At 41.5% G+C, this 19,112-nt stretch overlaps 1 protein-coding gene across 1 annotated transcript in view; it reads right to left on the bottom strand.

Moving 5' to 3' along the window:
- Positions 1–19,112, bottom strand: part of LOC308093616 (receptor-type tyrosine-protein phosphatase N2-like) — a gene marked incomplete at both ends in the record, with an annotated part of 233,685 nt that overhangs the window by 172,452 nt on the left and 42,121 nt on the right. Inside the window, 5 exon segments of the mRNA XM_080439948.1 lie at positions 4,681–5,060; positions 8,433–8,476; positions 10,520–10,700; positions 11,111–11,223; positions 17,987–18,377. Of these exon segments, the coding sequence (XP_080296074.1) occupies positions 4,681–5,060; positions 8,433–8,476; positions 10,520–10,700; positions 11,111–11,223; positions 17,987–18,377 (1,109 nt within the window).

A 19,112-nucleotide genomic window follows, 5' to 3' on the forward strand; every position in this document is an offset into this window, starting at 1 on the left:
TAGTAGTAGTAGTAGTAGTAGTAGTAGTAGTAGTATCTTTTCAGTACATAGATTGTCCATCAGTGGTCATTAATGTACTCATGAACTCTATAGTTTGCCTGCTAGCAGTAGTGACAGTGTCTTCCTCTGATCTGGCGGCCCTTCACCAGACCCCAGGTTTGCAAAGACATTACAGGAAGGGAAAAGAAACATGATGTATATATGTATATAACACAATATATATTTTTTAATAATGCAATGAAATTAATGAAAACAAAACATAATTATGTTGTTGGATACCCTCTAATCCTGCTTATGGAAGAAAACTGGGGAGAAAATACAAATACAGTTTGTACACAAACAGTACGCAAATCTGTGCTGTTGCTGTGGGGCCAAAACATTGTATCTCTATATTTTAACTCTGTTTTTCTCGTAAATGAATGGCCTAGTAGAATCTAAAAGATCTAAAAGCTCACAACCCGTAACACATTGTGAGATGGGCTTGTAGATGGGCTACTTTAGCTATAAAAAAAGAAAAAGAAAATCTATGTGGTTTGTAAACTGCTTTAGTCTGACTGTGTGCTTTTTTTTTAATAAATATTGAACCAATGAAACTTATTAACAACAACTTGTGACTAAATAATAACTGGAACACAGGTTCTTTTTATCCATATTCCACAGCGATGGTACACACTACAATCTCAGTGTGATGTCAAACATCGTTACAAGCTAACCTTCTCTCACAATAAAAGAGTAACCAACAGCATGAAAGTAAATGCAAAAAAATGTAATAAAAAAATCCACCTCAAAGAACTCCGGGGCAAAAATTTGCTCTCGGAACCTTCGCGGGGGGAAAAAAATTGCTCTCCCCTGCGTGTGAATCACGACGACGAGGAGGAACAATGGGCGCGCGTTGGCGTCTTATTTGCAGCGCGGGCCTGCGGGGTATTTCCAGACACAAGATGGCTGAGCGTCAATACTGTTCTGCCTGTTATGTGAGCGATGAGAAATTGCATCTCTCTGTATCCCCTGATGGCAGAGAAACAACAGAGAGAGAGACAGAGAGAGAATAAAAAAGCCAGAGGTCTGGAGAGAGGGGAGATATGCGTTGCTATTTCCATTTCGTTGCTGTCGGGTGGAAACCTTGTATGTCCAAAACCGTTCCATTTTTATTATTATTTCAAAAACAGACGCGTTGTGATCTTGTAGCTATTTTCACTACTTTTGTGTGGCACTCTTGTATGATGAAGTAGGGCGTTAATTTACAAAAACACATACAAGTTGAAATATGGAGATGCGAGGTTTTCCGACCGACGGCAACGATTTGTGAGATGACACAAACCTCGGGCCCTCCGTGGGTTCTATACCGAAACAGCTTTGAAAGCGAGACGAGAGAAAGGCGCACAGACCAGCACCGGTGCGCTGTGAAGACATTACATTTGCCATCCAATCTTTCCCTCCATGTTTTTTTTTTGCTTTTGCCACGTTAGCCTCAGGACCAAAATGTCTGTCTTTACACAATGCTCAAAACTTATTTCACGCACTCCCATAATCGTACGTCGGTACGACTGTGTTGCTTTTGAAGCCAAGTTTAAGTTCTGTTATAGAGCCTTGGGTATGTATAGCCAGCTGGGCATGACATTATGTCCTTCTGTGCACCGTGGTCAGGAAACCAAAAGCAATGATACCATTCATTCATTTAATTTGCATACCAAGTCTCGAAATCACACGTTTAGCCCATAAACCAGTGTAACAAAGCATATATTGGTGGCACAGTGGTTTAGCCTGGTAAACCATCCCAGCCGCGGAATTCACATTTTCATTTTCATTCAGTAGACCGAAAACACATGGAAATGTGAATTCCGCACGCGACAGGGATATTTTTTACCAGGCTAACAGTGACTTAGCGCTAAGAAGGTCCTTGGTTTGAACCCCAGAAGGGGTCCTTTTCTGCGTGGAGTTTACATTCACGTAAGTTTCCTCCGGGTACTTCCTTCCACAACAAAAGACATGAATGTTAAGTACATACTCCTGCCAGTGCCCTTGAGCAAGGTACTGGCATTACAACTGGAGTTGGTCCCCGAGCACCGCAGTGTGGGCTGCTTACCGCTCTCAAGTAGTTAGGATGGGTCAAATGCATTGGACACATTTCCCCAAAGGGTATAATATATTGACAGAATAAGGTTACAGTAGGCTATACTTTATATCGTTGCTGTCGGGCAGAAAAAAACCTTATCTCCATACTTTAACCTTTTGTGTTTTTTTGTAAATGAACGCCCTACTTGATCATACTACAGCGTCACACAAAAGCAAGCTTGAAACGTGTTTTGAGCTTGTAGATCTGCTACTTTCGTTATTTTTTTATTTGAATCCTGACAATATATATAACAGTATGAGGTTTCCACCCGACAGAGACGATATGGTAAAACTGTCAAAAACAATGCCTTGTGGGTGGCCTGTGGACCGTGGGTGGGCATCACAAACATAACATGCCCATACATGAAGACCACTTTAAACCAGATTTTCTATAAATAATCTGTCCGATATCTGTGCCCAGCTATATCTCCAGAACCGTCTGATGGATCATCTTCAAACTCTTGGTGTGTGTGTATGTGTGTGTGTGTGTGTGTGTGTGTGTGTGTGTGTGTGTGTGTGTGTGTGTGTGTGTGGGTGTGTGTATCGCTGAGGACCCCCAGAGAGGGTAGTGCCAAGGGAGAAGTCGGAACAACAGGTACAACGGGTACAATGGGAACAACAGGTGCTCTGACAATGGGTACAAAGGGTACTGCATTAGCCCTTCACCCACTAATATCACATCAGTAGTTCTTAAACTTTTTTCATGTCAAGGACCCCCAAAATGTATTGTATTTGGCTGCAGACCCCCTCCATCTCAAAAATATTTTGTGCCAGGGATTTTTCTAAAATATCTACAAGTTTATAGTGCGGCACTGAGTGCCGCGCTATGAGCTTGTATATCTGATATATATATATACATATTTTATTTTATCCCACGATTTTGTAAACCTATTTTTTACACCCAGTGCCAATTGTCTATGTAATCCTAGGCACTACCTTCCCTCTGCCAACCTAGGGAGGCCAGGACCGAGCTCATGCCTCCTTCAATGCATGAGAGCCAACTGACCTTCTTGTCACCTGACAGGCGAGAGTTTCCCTGGTTGGACATAGCGCGTGGAAGGAACACGTTATTCCAACCAGTTCCTTTCCCCTCCAACACGCCCCCAGCGCCCACAGCGTCCCCTGCGGGAATCGAACCCAGGACCTTCTAGCTGTGAGGAAACAGTGCTACCGACTGCGCCACCCTGCCCCCGTATATCTGATATTTTTGAATAGCCAAAGTATAAAATACGGTTAATGTGGTTAAAATGATAGTGACACTATATTAACTATTTTTGCTGAGGACCCCCTGGTACTTTGAGAACGTTTCTCATTTTACACAGTGGTGCAGTGACAACCACCTAGAGAGTTGAATATGGACAAAACTAAAGAACTGATCATAAACACAACCCATACCGGACTGAAACCACTCCTCATTCATGGTGAAACAGTAGAACAGGTTGACAACTTCACATACCTTGGACTCTCTTTGGACAATAGAGACTCAGTTTTGATCAACACATTACATCTGTCCATATGTTCCCAGCAAAGATACTTCATGTTATCCATAAGCTATAGAGCATTGTCTGTTGCCCTACCTTCTGTTATTACTGTACAAAAGCATTATTCAACCTGTTCTGTTGTATTTTTCCCCATGTTTTTTTCATTATTGACCATGTCTAACAAAAACAAACTTTTCAGTAATACCCGTATTGCTTCTAAGATTATTGGCCTTCCCACACCCGCACTTTTCTTCCATGAACGATAAAGCCATCACACGCGTAGCACTCACAATAGTGAATGACACTGATCATCCCCTCAATCGTCACTTTAAACTCATGCCATCCAGACAAAGACAAAGAACTTAGAAACGGCAAAACAGTTTGTTATACTGTAGTAGGAATTTTGTCCATTTAGCCATTGCTGCACTAAACAGTCTGCCTCACTGATATGTTGGTTTGTGTATCCTGAGGACTTGTATTGTGTATTATTGTCTTGGTGTTGTGTTGTGTTAAATTGTTGTGCGTCTTTTCGTTGAACAGACTGAGACTGAATATCCCTGTGGGACAATAAAGACGGATTATGAACAGGTGCTCTGACAATGGGTTTAACGGGTATTGCATACCAGGAGGAGCATGTGATCCCGACGGGAATGGCCCTAAATGAACCAGTGTTCATTTTGACAGCAAATTTTTATTTAGTTTTAGTCATGGTCTTTTGAATAAAATTCCATTTAGTCATATTTTAGTCATTTGAAATGTGTTAGTTTTATTCTAGTTTTAGTTGACTAAATATCATAAGACTTTAGTCAACTAAATATACAGTTGATTTAATTGATTTAGTCAACAAAACATATTTTTGGCGGGCCTTGAGGGTAGCTTGTGCGCAACCGCGCAACCAAGCATAACATGACTTGTCTTAGTTCTACTGGATCTCTTCTCCGTTAGTCCCTACCTAACATTTTAGTATAGTTTTTATTTGTTAACAAAAATATGTCATAGTCATAGTCGGTGAAAAAAGGTAGTCAACAAACCTTTTTCGTCATAGTTTTAGTCTACAAAATGAACACTGAACAACGATACTTACTCGGTGTCCGTGATGACGTAACCAAAAACATCGTCGTCGCTTTGAACGTCCAGCTGCAGCTCGGGGACGTGCATGGTCTTCTTGTGGGGCTGCTCGTACACCACCGCGGCAGGAGGGGGCGCCACCTCTTTAATCCAGCCCTGCACCTCCGACACCTCCTCCACCGTCTGGGTGGTGTCCTTCTTCTGCACCGTCACCTCCGCCTCGCTGGTTCGACTCCGCACGTTCTCCAGGCCCACCATGCGTCCTTTGGCGGCGGTGGCGGTGGGGGTCTCGGCCGCCGCTGTGACCCCTTCCTGGTTTCTGGGGTCGGGGGCGACGGTGAATGCGGTTTTGTCCAGGTAAGCTAGGAGCTTGCTGAACAGGTTCTTGTTCTGGGCCTGAAACAAAGGGGTAAAAAGGGGTTTGAGGTGTGGTTTGAAGAAAAGGTAATAGGCTCTATGCACAGCAGCCATATTGGAAAAACAATTGGCCTCTTCCTTACTTCCTTCACAAGTGTTACCAATGATACTAATGAAGGCTCTGTTCCATTCTGGTCAAACAGAGTCAGGGTGCTGATATTGTACATGTTGGTTCACTGGAAACACTCTGCTACGCCAGTGGTTCTCAAAGTGTGGTGCAGGGACCCTCATGGTTCCTTAAGGGGGTTCCAAATGGCCCCTTACGGTTGAGTAACTCGGAGAGTGTACAAATATAACCAAATGGACCCTTAGCCATTTTGGTTATATTTGTACACTCTTATGGGGGTCCTTGAAATCAAAATGTTTGAGAACCACTGTGCTACACTAAATGGAACATAGCCTTCATTTGAATTATTAGTAACACTTGTGAAAGGAAGCGCCCCAATTCTGTGCGTAGAGCGTATTAATTTTATTTCATCACATTTAGACAGTGGTGGACAGTAATGAAGTACATTTACTATACCTAAATGACCACTTCAGCCATTTTCAACCGTATCTTCAATTGGTCCTCACTAATGCTAATTATAAGATGGCACCATTTCTGTCTACTAACTCTGCATCTCATTGGTGGACTATTAGTCTCGCGTGGCCAGACTGTTGCCTCCCACAATTTTCAAATATTTCCGGTCATACAGTCTGGAACACGGAAGCTCTGATCATGATTGAAATACAAACCGGATGTGAAGCCTCCTCCCCACTTCTGTTTCATCTTTACAGTCACGCAAATGTATCCTAACATAAATCAAAATCATAGCATGATGCTAAGCAGAAATGGAAATTAAAAAATTAAATGTAAATAAGCCCCATTTCAAATAGTGAAAATTGGAGATCTACAAGCTCGCAACGTGGCGCGCTCTTTTGACTTCGATTTTGGACCGGACTATATTATTCAAATGATTATTTCACAATCATAACAATTTTCTTTTGGGCATAGCCATACTTTATTTGCCTAAATAGATTTTATTTTAATTGTTTTATCAGTATCACCTTTTAACTGCTTCTATCTGGCATCAGAGTGTTGCCAATCTAAGTAAATGCACCCGGAAATAATTATAGAGTTGAACAATAGTGCACCTGCCTAAATATAATGATGTGACTTATTGTTCTAGTGCTGCTGGGCACACAGATAATTGCTAGTCTTGTCTAAGTATCAATGCAGTATATATTTAAAAGGGCTAACCTTCCATATAATAAAGATCTATTTTTTAAATGGCTTAACCTTCCATATAATAAAGATCTATTTTTAAAAACAGCTTAACCTTCCATGTAATAAACATCTAGGTGCTATAAAACAATGGTCCGGGATCCCTTTAGGGGTCCCTGGGGGTTCCTTTTGCACTCTCAGTGTACAAACAAGAGTGGTACCAAATGAGGGTCCATGGTCTCAACATTTGTTGCCTCTTTCTTAGGCAATATTTGACATTTTGTATAGTATAGATTTCTCATTACTTTTGATGCAGTAATGGTCAAAAGTAATTAATGTGCAAATGTAACAGTATGTTGGTTTGTTTACCATTGAGTGAGAAAACATGAGTGAGTTGCACACTAAGGAAGTCATCTGGGGACCGCCCCAAAATCGTTTGAGAACCACTGGTCTAATGCATATCAAAGTGGCAGTCCTTGAAAGTAGCTGGTAAAAAGTTTGAGAACCTGCTGCTTGCTTGTTGAACCACAGCTGTACTTGTCCGCTTTTTTCGCCCGGCTGAAACACAAGGCGCTCGCCAAAAGAAAAAGTTAAATATTTGAGTTCTCAGCAAGCAGATAAAAAACGCCAGTGCACCGACGATACACTGGCGCCAATGGCACTGACTGAAGTGACCCAAACGTTTGTCCTAATACTTTGACCGTGAGCACGTCATGAGCAAGTCATCCTTATTTTGTTTTGTGGTGTGCGAGCAGTGGTGTACAGTAACTAAGTATATTTACTCAGATACTGTACTAGTTACTATGCAGATATAAATTCTTACATTATAAAACATACGTTAACCACTCTATTTTATACCTAGGCTATTTGAAAATAGCCGATCTACAAGCTCACAACGTGTCGCGATGTAGATCTGCTATTTTCAAACATTTTAGTACTTTTACTTTTGGTACTTTAAGTACATTTTGATACCAATACTTTTGTACTTTTACTCAAGTAAATTTAGAATTCCGGACTTTTGCTTGCAACAGAGTATGTCTACATTGCAGTATTGATACTTTTACTTAGTAAAACATTTGAGTACTTTTCCCACCACTGTGTGCGAGTTCTTCACGTCTTCAGTTCTTCCGAGCAAATAGAAGTGGCAGAAAATGGAATCCAATTTGATTACAGACTCATAAGGGTCCATTTGGTTCCCAACTACCAATCATCTAGCTGGGGACCCCCTGGAACACTCCTCAAGGACCCTTGGGGTCCCTGGACCGCAAATTGAGAACCTTTGTATAAACAACAGTATAACGATCAACAAAACTTTCTCTATGCTGCAATATGATGAAATGTCTCAACATCTTTGTCCTGAGAGTGAGTAGCCCTCTTCTGGGCTCTTCAGAGGTTAACCCTTTAAGACCGGGGACGCATCTGTGTCATGCTTTCTTTGGCTATTAAAAAAAAAAGAGCAGATAATACAAGCTCGTAGCGCGGCACCGAGTATGAGCTTGTAGAACTGCTATTTTTTGAAAAATCATGATTTTAGTTTTAAATCTTTGAATATAATATATGTTTTAAAGCAAACATTTTTAACTCAAACGTTGCTTCTGGGGATTCTACAAATGTCAGTTGTCAGTGTACAAAGAGTTTTTTGAAAAAAACATATGTTGCTATAATCAGTGGTTTTCAAACTTTTTCATGTCAAGGACCCCCAATATTATATGTATTTGGCGGCGGACCCCCATCTCAAAATATTTAGTAATAGGTTTTGAGTTAAAAAAGATTTGAGTTAAAAAAGTTCCCTTAAAATATATATATATATATATATATATATATTCAAATATTTGGCGCGCTATGAGCTTGTAGATCTGCTATTTTTGAATAGCGAAAGAAATCTGAAACATTTCACGGATGCGTTCCCGGATTGAATGGGTTAAGACGGCTGGAGAGTCCACATGAAACGCGGCCTGCATCTTTCGGCTCGATGGGGTGACATCAAACGGCCAGCAATTCTTTTGAAATGTGTTTTTCTGGAGTGCGGTTTATCCTCCACACAATGTTTATTTACGTCGGAAGGGGTTCGAGCGGGATTTGACACGTCGCTGTTTTTGAACCGTTTATCCTCACGGAGGTCAAGGGTCTGACGATGGAGGTCTTACCTTATCCTTAGAGTTTAGTTGCTCCTCGGCGTCTGTGTGGCGCTCTGTTGACAGAGAGAGAGAGAGAGAGAGAGAGAGAGAGAGAGAGAGAGAGAGAGAGAGAGAGAGAGAGAGACACAGACAGAAACATTTCAGTTACATTTACATATATTGGGTATATTCTGATATCTCAATAAACAGTTCAGTGATACCACAGACAGAAGAAACGATTTTTTTCTGTCTCTCCAACGTCTATTGTGAGGAGCATTCCACAGTGTCTAATAACAGTGCAGATCAGATCTTGTAGATCGGCTATTTTTGGCTTACGTCTCTCCCCTCCCCCAGAATATGGATGCTCTGGTCCAAACTTTTAGGGACCAAACATTCCCTCAGTAAGATAAATGATTTCAAGGTCAAAGTCGATGACACAATAATCTCTAGAAAAGAAGAGATAACCTATTTGGGCTGTATTCTTGACAAATACTTGAGGTATAGGTGAAAGCATGGCAACAAAGGTGATTAAAAAAGTAAATCAAAGAACAAGATTGTTGGGCAGAATTTCCTCTTTTGTCAACAAAAGTGCTCTCAGGACTCTTTCCGGAGCCCTCATTGACTGAGGGCTCTTTGACTATGCTTGCACCTCCTGGTTCTCCAACATCTCAATGTCACTAAAGATAGGCTTCAAACCTCCCAAATTCGACTACTTCTCGGCCTGGGGCCCATGACCCACCTTTTTCCCGCACATTTTGCTAGCCTAGGATGGCTCAGGGTAGAAGACAGGGCTAAACAATTAAACATGGGATTGGCATTCAAAATAGTCAATGCGACTTTGCCCTCAATGCCCTCAATACCCACATATCTGACTTGGCTACGTTTAGACGAGGACGATCATAACAGAAAACGACAAAGTGCCGTTCCGTCGTCACTTTTTATTTCGAATCTACATGGAGACGCTCCAGTGAGTTCTAACGCTGTAGTTTGCATGCCAGGTGGCTAGGTGGCGCGTGTCGGTGTGACTCGCTGCCATATAGACCAGTCACGCATGCATAGAACCACTTCCGTTCTACTTCCTTTATTTACATACACGCAGAACAGCGTGGTTCAACTTATAGTCAGGGGATATTAGCAGAAAAATTTCCAATCTTGGAATACATTCCTTACCAAAATCTTCCCCAATGTGTTTGTAAAAGTGTCTAGTAACACATCTCACAAAGACTGAAATGCAGTTTCCCTAGGGGAATTTTTGACAGCTGCTGAAATTTGGGGTACCCACCATAACCTTATGCGGGGGAAAACATCTAAATTTAATTCTGTTTTAAGTAGTATGTGAGGGGTCAAACTAGGGTGTTTTTATGATTCTGAATCCATTGCAAGCATTTGTTTTGCACCAAAACCACTCCTTGGGCAAAAAATCTCAATGGGCTTTTTACACAAAAAGTATACCTGGAAAAGGATGGCTATGGCCGTTTTTAGCCCAAGGAGTGGTTTTGGTGCAAAACAAATGCCGCCCACTACACTTGATTGGGTAAAGCGCGGCCTGCTTCCTGATCTGAAGGCACGCCCACTTGTAGCCCAGTGCGTACATGTTATGACGAGCCTTCACGACATCTTGAGAGATTAGGTAACACCCAACTATAAAACAAACATTGGTAAATTCTCTACTGCCACCCCAAGTGTGGAATGCCCTGACCCCATTCCTTAAAAAATGTGGTTCACTGGCTTCCTTTATCACCCCCCCCCCCCTCCCCTTTTATTTTCTACTCTGTAAATTGTTTTATATTTGGGATGATATTGAATGTTTGGTGCTATTTTTATATATTGATGAATTGAATACCTAGGACCCCAATGGAAACAAGACTGCAAGGACTTTTTTGGCGTCATCCTTTTAGACAAAGTGTTTGACTGTACTCGTGCTGTTTTACATTTCTGTCTAATAAAATATTCAATCAATGGTTCAAGTGGTTATTATATAAATATTTGTTTTAATATGAATGTTATGTTATCATTAAAATCATAGTGCTTTGCCAATTATTTGGGGGCCCACTTGCAATTATCCTCAGGGCCCTCAGGTTGTGAATCGCTGCCCTAAACCCTAAAACAACGTATACCTTGCAGCTGTGGCTCCTCTGTGTTGGCTGTGGGGACGCTGTTCACCTCCTCCTGCTGCTCCTCCTGCTGCTCCTCCTGCTCCTCCTCATCTCTCACCACCTCCTCCTTCCCGTCCTCCTCCTCCTCCTCCTCCTCTTCCAGGTTTCTGGCTCGGGGTCTGGCCTTCTCCTTTTCCACCACCTGCAGGGAGGGATGAGGGTGGGGATTGTGTATACATGATATATATCGTTAATGTCGGGCAGAAATGTTTTTTCGTAAATTAAGGCCCTACTTGATCATACTACAGCGTCACACAAAAGCATCAAAAGTAGCAAATCTATTTCTTAAAGGTTGTATTTTTTTTTTTTTTTATGGATTTTTATTATTAATCATGAAGTGTATCTTTAGAAAAATGTTAAGATTTTTTGGGTTTAATTTCGTTGTTGTTTTTTTGTACATTTTTGAAAAAATAAAATAAAATGAAACAGGAAACAAAAAGAGAGAGATGTATAGGCCTACTCGTAACCCATAAAAATGGGTCCCGACCCACAGTTTGGGAAACAGTGCCATGACAGAATGAGAATGGATCGTGGGTCCCCATCCATCCCTACCTGCAGGGCGTCAGCGATGAGTCTGGACAGCTGGTCCAGGTCGTGGGCCGTCATGTCCTCCATGTTCACATGCTTTCTGCCCACGTTCTGCACGACGGTCTGGATGAACCGCTCTGCAGGGGAGGAGGAGGAGGAGGTTACACTTTCATTATTCACCCAGGTAATTATCCCTCTACTGTGTGTTCTTTGTGTTACTTTTTAATGGAACTAAAGAAGAGACAATAAAGACAGCACAGTCTCTAAATAGAAGAGTTGTACATCTGTACAGCGTGACGGCGCCAAACGTTTTGAAACGTCTGATCAAAGCTGCAACCCTGCCCAACCTTGGAGACATATATCATTGATTGATTGATTGATTGATTGATTGATTGATTGATTGATTGATTGATTGATTGATTGATTGATTGATTGATTGATTGATTGGTTGATTGAAACCCCCTGTTCCCATGTGGACCCCAAGATCCACATGATTATTATTATTATTACGTTACTCATCCTTTATTTAACGAGGGTAAAAGCGCATTGAGATATTCATGTTGTTTTCAAGTGGGCCCTGGCCAAGACAGCAGCGTTCACATATACAGATCAGGGGTCGCACTAGGATTTTAATCTGCCGGTCCTAATGTCCGGAATGATTCAAATTTATCTGACATCTGATAAAAATACCGGTCATAATAATTATGTTTATGCATTAATTACAAGCAGATGTGTAAATACAGCATAACACTTAGGCCTACAGCATTATATTTTGGATTAAGCTATTTGAACATGAACCATGATGAACGAGTAATATACACATTTTATATAGCAGGGTCATCTGGCACAAATACATTAATTACCTATCATTTGCGCATGCTGCGTGCGTAATGGTTTCTCAATAATCAATTGCGGACTTTGAACGCATTTTCTAATCAGCTGACAGCTGACCTGTTAGGACAATAAATTATAGGGCAATAAATTATAGACCACTACTCACTCACAGGAGGTTATACTGTATAGTTAGGCAGTGGATATCGTCCGTGCGTCTGTTGGGACAGCCGTGAGAAAGTTAATGAGTTGTGAGAATCTTGTCGTCTCCTCCTATTCAGTTCAAAGTGGTAACGTTTTAACGTGTCCACCTCATAGAGTTAAAAATAGGTTCACCTTTATGATTAACGTTGTGTTTCACCTGGATGCCATAGTTGCAGTAGCTTATAGCTGTTGTGAAGAGTATTTAATGCATCTGTGTTGGATGTTTCATCATGTTAAACTGTAGTAGAGCAACTTTACTCACAAGTGCCCTTTAGTAGCCTAGTGTCTGTGACATATTCTAACTCGGAATGATACAACTTGTGTGTGACTGACTGTTAAATACACAACTTTATATAATATAACCGGACCGCGGTCTCTGTCTGACTGCCGTCAGACCACAGAGTTATAATATATTGCGACCACTACGCAGCAGCAACAACAACTCTTTTTCCGGTTGTACCTCCCATTTACCTCCCAATAGAGCACATTTTACACTGGTTATTATTAACAGGAAATAGGTGTAACTTAAAGGAGAGATCTGGACATTTTCAGTGTTATCTTTGACTCAAACATGCACTGAAAGTCGCGCACGAGTTATCGTTCGTGCAGAACTAGACGACGCTGGTTGCTTACTTCTTCCACAGAACCTGGCGTCTGTGGAAGAAGTAAGCAACCAGCATCATCTCGTTCTGCATGAACGATAGCTCGTTCGCGACATTCAGTGCACGTTTGAGTATCATGAGACTCCACAATGAGCAGTAGTAGAGAAAATACTAACTTTGCATCGGTTATAATAGACGATTTTCACTCTTACACGGGCTCCCATTATGCCAACGGAGGGGGTCGACAGACTGCAGGACACGGGACTCTCTGAAATAACTCAACGTCCCTTTCAATGATGGTGAGTGATTAACGACACATCAAAGATAACACTTAAAATGGGCGGATCTCTCCTTTAACAGCGTGTGACACACTCTTTCGTTCCCAGAAACACACGCACGCGAGAGAGAGAGAGAGAGAGAGAGAGAGAGAGAGAGAGAGAGAGAGAGAGAGAGAGAGAGCGAGCTTGCAAAGCAGAGGATTTGAAATGTGCCTGATTTGCGGTAATAATTAATGAACGTGCCGTGTCATTGTCAACCGGTCAGGATGTCCGGAGAGATTTTTTTTTTCCGGTCTTTGTCATAAATAATCGGTCAAAACCGGCAATTATCGGACTAACGCGACCTCTGATACAGATAACATTAAAACAAACACAAATACAAAATGATAAAAGCATATTAAACCAATTTGTCAGTTAAAATGATCAACTCTAATTAGGGAAACTAAATTAGCTACAAATTATTTTTTAGCATATTTCATGGGAACGGTGCAGCAGAGCTGAAAGTATGTTCCCCCAAATGAACATGTGTAGCACAGATGTTCATAATGTCTACAAAGCAATAACTGTACTGAAACTAAGAAAAAGTCTGTCTCCTGTCCTGTTAGAAGTATCTGTCAGTCAGTCATTTAGGAGGGGATTTTCCTACCGAAATGTCCTTGAGAAAGACACTTAACTTAAGTCCTGCCCCCGATGAGCAGGTTGGTGCCTTGCATGGTTCCCTGTGTGTGTGTGTGTGTGTGTGTGTGTGTGTGTGTGTGTGTGTGTGTGTGTGTGTGTGTGTGTGTGTGTGTGCGCGCGAGCGCGCGCGCGCGTGCGTGCGTGCGTGCGTGCGTGCGTGCGTGCGTGCGTGCGTGCGTGCGTGCGTGCGTGCGTGCGTGCGTGCGTGCGTGCGTGCGTGCGTGCGTGCGTGCGTGTATGGCTGAATGTAAAATACATTGTAAAACACTTTGGAGAAATGCACTACATAAATGCAGTCCATTTACAAATTACCAGCCTGCCAGGAATTGATTGTACTGATTAAAGTAAAATTACACTTTGATAGAGGTTTGGGCTGTGTAGTCACTTTGCCATAATGTAACTCCAATTATTGGTGAGATATTGTCAATAGTTTTTCTGTTGATAGATACAAATTGATAGTCCAAAATATTGCACAGTAAAACAGCTCTAAAAGTATTTCTTTTAGCACATAAACAACGCACACAGAGCAGATTCTGACAATATGTACACAACCTAACACTGTTTTTCCTTTCCATAATTCAACTTTATATTTTTTTTGTCGGGTTTAGTGTTATATATTGGCCGAATCTGTTAATAACGTTTATGAGGGGAAAAAAATACAAAAATAAAATAAAATTACTAAGACCTGTGACACTGTGCAATGTAAGTTAATTTTGAAACATCAATTTTGAATCGGCCAAGTAACAATTGAAGATATCTCGCCAATATTTGTACTTACATCATGGCAAGACAACTGCACAACCCAAACCTCTATGATAATAGAGACTTAATAATCAAACACCTACCATCCACAGAATATAAACACCTACCATCCACAGAATATAAACAGCTACCATCCACAGAATGTAAACACCTACCATCCACAGAATATAAACACCTACCATCCACAGAATATAAACACCTACCATCCACAGAATATAAACACCTACAGTCGGTGCCTATTGACTTTGTCGTTTGTCATGTTGACATCACACTCCTCATTTGCCTCACTCACTCGTGCAGTAAATGTAGTTCCAAATACTACCACGAGGTGGCGCTTTGGAGTCACTTTTTTTTTGTTTCAGACAGACAGACAGACAGACAGACAGACAGACAGACAGACAGACAGACAGACAGACAGACAGACAGACAGACAGACAGATGAGATCTGAGTCCTGACCTGGGAGTCATAAAAAAATAGCAGATCTACAAGCTCACATTGCCTGGCGTGTGTGTGTGATTATAATTATAATTATAATTAATATAATATACTATTATATACTACTATACACGTCGTGTAGACCTACTTGTAGATTGGCTTTTTTTTTTTTTCTTGCATCATTTGCTGTGTAGTATTTATCTTACTTGTTTCTACTTTTTTGAAAATGCGCAGACAGTGTAGTGGTGGAAGCTGACGATTACTGATTTTAGGGCCCGCGTTCGAATCCCATGCTGTGAAGAAGTGTAATTGCTATTTTTGAATTTATATCGTTAAATCAATGTTAATGTAACTCTGAGAGTGTACAAATGTTGTACACTCTCAGAGTTACACCCCTGGGGGTCCCCGGACCCCACTTTGAGAACCAATGGTCTCTCTCTCTCTCTCTCTCTCTCTCTCTCTCTCTCTCTCTCTCTCTCTCTCTCTCTCTCTCTCTCTCTCTCTCTCTCTCTCTCTCTCTCTCTCTCTCTCGTTCTTCGACAACTGTTAATAAAGTATGCAATCAAATACACTGTGTGTGTGTGTGTGTGTGTGTGTGTGTGTGTGTGTGTGTGTGTGTGTGTTAACCGCAGTGTTAACCGCAGTTTAGGTTGGATTTGGGTCAATCAAATATAATTATTAATTAATATCGGATAAACCGCGGGTGAAATATTGCAGTAAATAATTTAATGACATCTAATATATCTATCCATAAAATAGCTAAATATCTGCGTGCTTGTGTCTGTAGAGTGTGTACAGCAGCCTCTGTGCGATGCGATCACAAAAGCAGTGCGCTCAAAGAAAGGCTATTTTCACTACTTTGGCTACTCTGGCCTAGGTTGGCCTATTTACAACCCGTACATCTACATAAACGTTCAGATTTCAAATATAAAGTGCTTAACTCATGGCCATGGATGTTACAATTCACTTCGAGTGGGTATAAGTACCTGTATCTTCCGTATTGTTCAATAAAAAGCATTTTAATCCGATCGGTGGCCATTTTCTCATAGAGTTATAATGTATCAGAGTGCAATACTCCTCCCAACCGATAGGGTCGCGTAGTTGAAAGCATGGAGAAAATACGGAGACATTTTTTTTATTGGACAATACGGAAAATATGGGTACTTATGGGTTACCCGAATAGAATTGTAACATCCGTGCCCATGGGGTCAGCACTTTATATTAGAAATAGGAACGTTTATGTAGATGTACAACACCAGGGTGAAGTTCATCCATGACCGTCGTAACAGACGACCGTCATGTGACCCATGGCCAACAGCGAGGTGTTTGTTTTCATTCTTGACTTAATTAGTTGTACTTGAATTTTAACTTAATTATAAAGAAAATACAAAACACTGCCAATATATTAAGGCAGTGTTTAATTTATCCCCGTTCAGTATGCATTGGAGTTGACATAATGACTCAAAGGACGCAAATTATTAATGTAAAAAAAAAATGGACCATGTTCAGCTTCAACAATCCCTGCTACATGGCTGGGTATTTCGTATTTAGAGAGATTTACCAATAGAGAAATTGTATGTCTCCTCGGAACCGAAACCAGTGAAAGGAGCCGATCTACAAGCTCAGAAACACGTTGCTATCTGAAATGTTTTGAGATTGTAGATCGGCTATTTTCAGAATGAAGTATATCATACATTGAAAAAACATACTCTCAATTAAGCATTTCATGTTATCATTTGCAAATGAATTCATTGATAGTCATGTTGTTTGCATTGCGCTTCAAATGAAGTCTGCCTGAAGTGAGCCTTGAGCTGGCAACCTTCAGGTTGCGAGGCACACGTTTAAGCGAGAAGCTATTGGACCGATAGATCTGAAATGGTGAATAAGCAAGTCAAAGAGATGATACAGAAAGAAGACCATGCAATAAACATGAGCATTTTAAACCGTCACTAACCGTAGAGAGAGAGAGAGAGAGAGAGAGAGAGAGAGAGAGAGAGAGAGAGAGAGAGAGAGAGAGAGAGAGTTGGATAATACAGCACCATGGGTTTAACGAGACATCAGCGCAAAATGAAAATGCGACGTTTATTAAACGTGCTGTCACAGATGATCCAATCATCTTATAAAAAATTTAAGCATATGCCAAGATAACTGAGAATATATAGCTGATGATGAGCTAAATATATTTGTTTAATGTCGTAGTTTTTATTTTTAAACTTTATGATGAAAGCCGCACAGAGCTTTGTGCCTCGTCATGTATTGTTTCTATATTATAACAATGTGATCATAAAACTAAACTAAACTTGACAGCAATATGGAAAATCTTATAAATATATTTCATAGAATAACCGGTTAATAGAAATAACGAAATAACGGTTAAAAGGGGCAGATAGGAGCGTTGACGCCCGTTACTTTATTTTATTTATTTATTAATGCAGGAGCGCGAGGTAATAAATGTCACATGTGTACTGTATGCAACAGACATGATATCTCTCTGTCTTTCTAGGAAGTTAAGAGTTAAATATATATTTTAATTATTTAATATAGCAACATTAGGCTATTTCAAAATGCTTAATTATTTTATTCATCAGTGCCACTGAAACACCACCACAGAAATAAACAAACAAACAATTTGTCAATTCAAATGAGCTATGGCATGAGAAAAAATACGTTTACATTTTCCAAAGCAAGTGTCAAAACATAATACAAAAGTGTAAAGTAAAGTAGGCCTATGAGAGGATACAGTAACTGTAGGCAGCTCTAGGCAGTGTGGACGGACAGACAGGCAGTAGACCGCTGCTGCCCCTAGTGGCACAGAGTGGAAATAAGTGGAAATAACACATGTCCTGCGTGACACGCATGAGATGCCAGAAAAAAAACGACAAAGTCAATAGGCAATGACTGTACCATCCACAGAATATAAACACCTACCATCCACAGAATGTAAACACCTACCATCCACAGAATATAAACACCTACCATCCACACCTACCATCCACAGAATATAAACACCTACCATCCACAGAATATAAACACCTACCATCCACAGAATATAAACACCTACCATCCACAGAATATAAACACCTACCATCCACAGAATATAAACACCTACCATCCACAGAAGAGAGTGGCTGCTTGACAGAGGGACCTCGACTTGCTGGCACATTCTGAAGCCTCAGTGTCTCTTTGGCGGGCCCAGAACTTTCTGAGCTGCTACCGTAGACCGGTCTGCTGCGAGAGGCCGGTGCGTCCTGGATCTCCGGGGTCTTCACACCCCCTCGCTGGAGGTCCAGCTGCCCCAAGAGGTACTGCTTCAGGGCAGCCACGAGCAGGTCCCCCTCTGCGGGAGGACGAGGTCTGTCCTGGCGAGAGGACTGAGGTTGGAAGGAGGAGGACATGACGGGGGAGAAGCTGGGGGAGGATGAGGACTTTTGACCCCCGCCCAGGGCCTTGGACCAGGCGGGGTAGTAGTCTGCGGCAGTGCCTGACTGGAAGCGGTCACTCTGGAAATAGAAACGGATGTAAATCCATGTTAGAGATGAGCATAAGGCTAGTAATCATTTTCATTTACAGAGGCTTTATTTGCCCTGGGTGAGGGGAATGCTGAATGGGGTGAGACGGTGATAAGCCATATCAGCCCTATACCAATCAGTACAAGCAGAAGTGCCACTGCATTGCATTATCCAGATACAGCAGTACGAAACTTAGCAGACAGTTCACAGAATGGCTGCGTTTAGTACCACCTACATTACCAGTTACCAGACCAAGGACTGATACAGCATATCTTCCTCTCTGTCCTTTTAGAATACCCCGTAGGCTACCCATGAAGACAAATAAAGGCTGCTAAACACAATATTTCTCATGTCTGGGTCGTAATTTACAAACGCACACACACACACACACACACACACACACACACACACACACACACACACACACACACACACACACACACACACACACACACACACAACACACACACACACACACACACAGCAATACTGGCTACATAAGCCCAACATTATCATAACAATACAAATATAAAGCGCCCGCATTTCACATTAATCTTCCTCAGTGTTAATTATACCTCTAAATGACTCACACATACACACACGCACGCAGCCATTCATCACCGCTGGTCCCATGAGCCCCCGTCACCTCTAACCCTCTATATACCCCCCCCCCCCCGCGTGCACACGCACACACACACACACACAGCAGGGGGGGCCGCGGCCCCT

Source organism: Gymnoscopelus braueri, assembly GCF_963280865.1.
Source record: "Gymnoscopelus braueri genome assembly, chromosome: 10".
In the NCBI taxonomy this organism is placed as follows: domain Eukaryota; kingdom Metazoa; phylum Chordata; class Actinopteri; order Myctophiformes; family Myctophidae; genus Gymnoscopelus; species Gymnoscopelus braueri.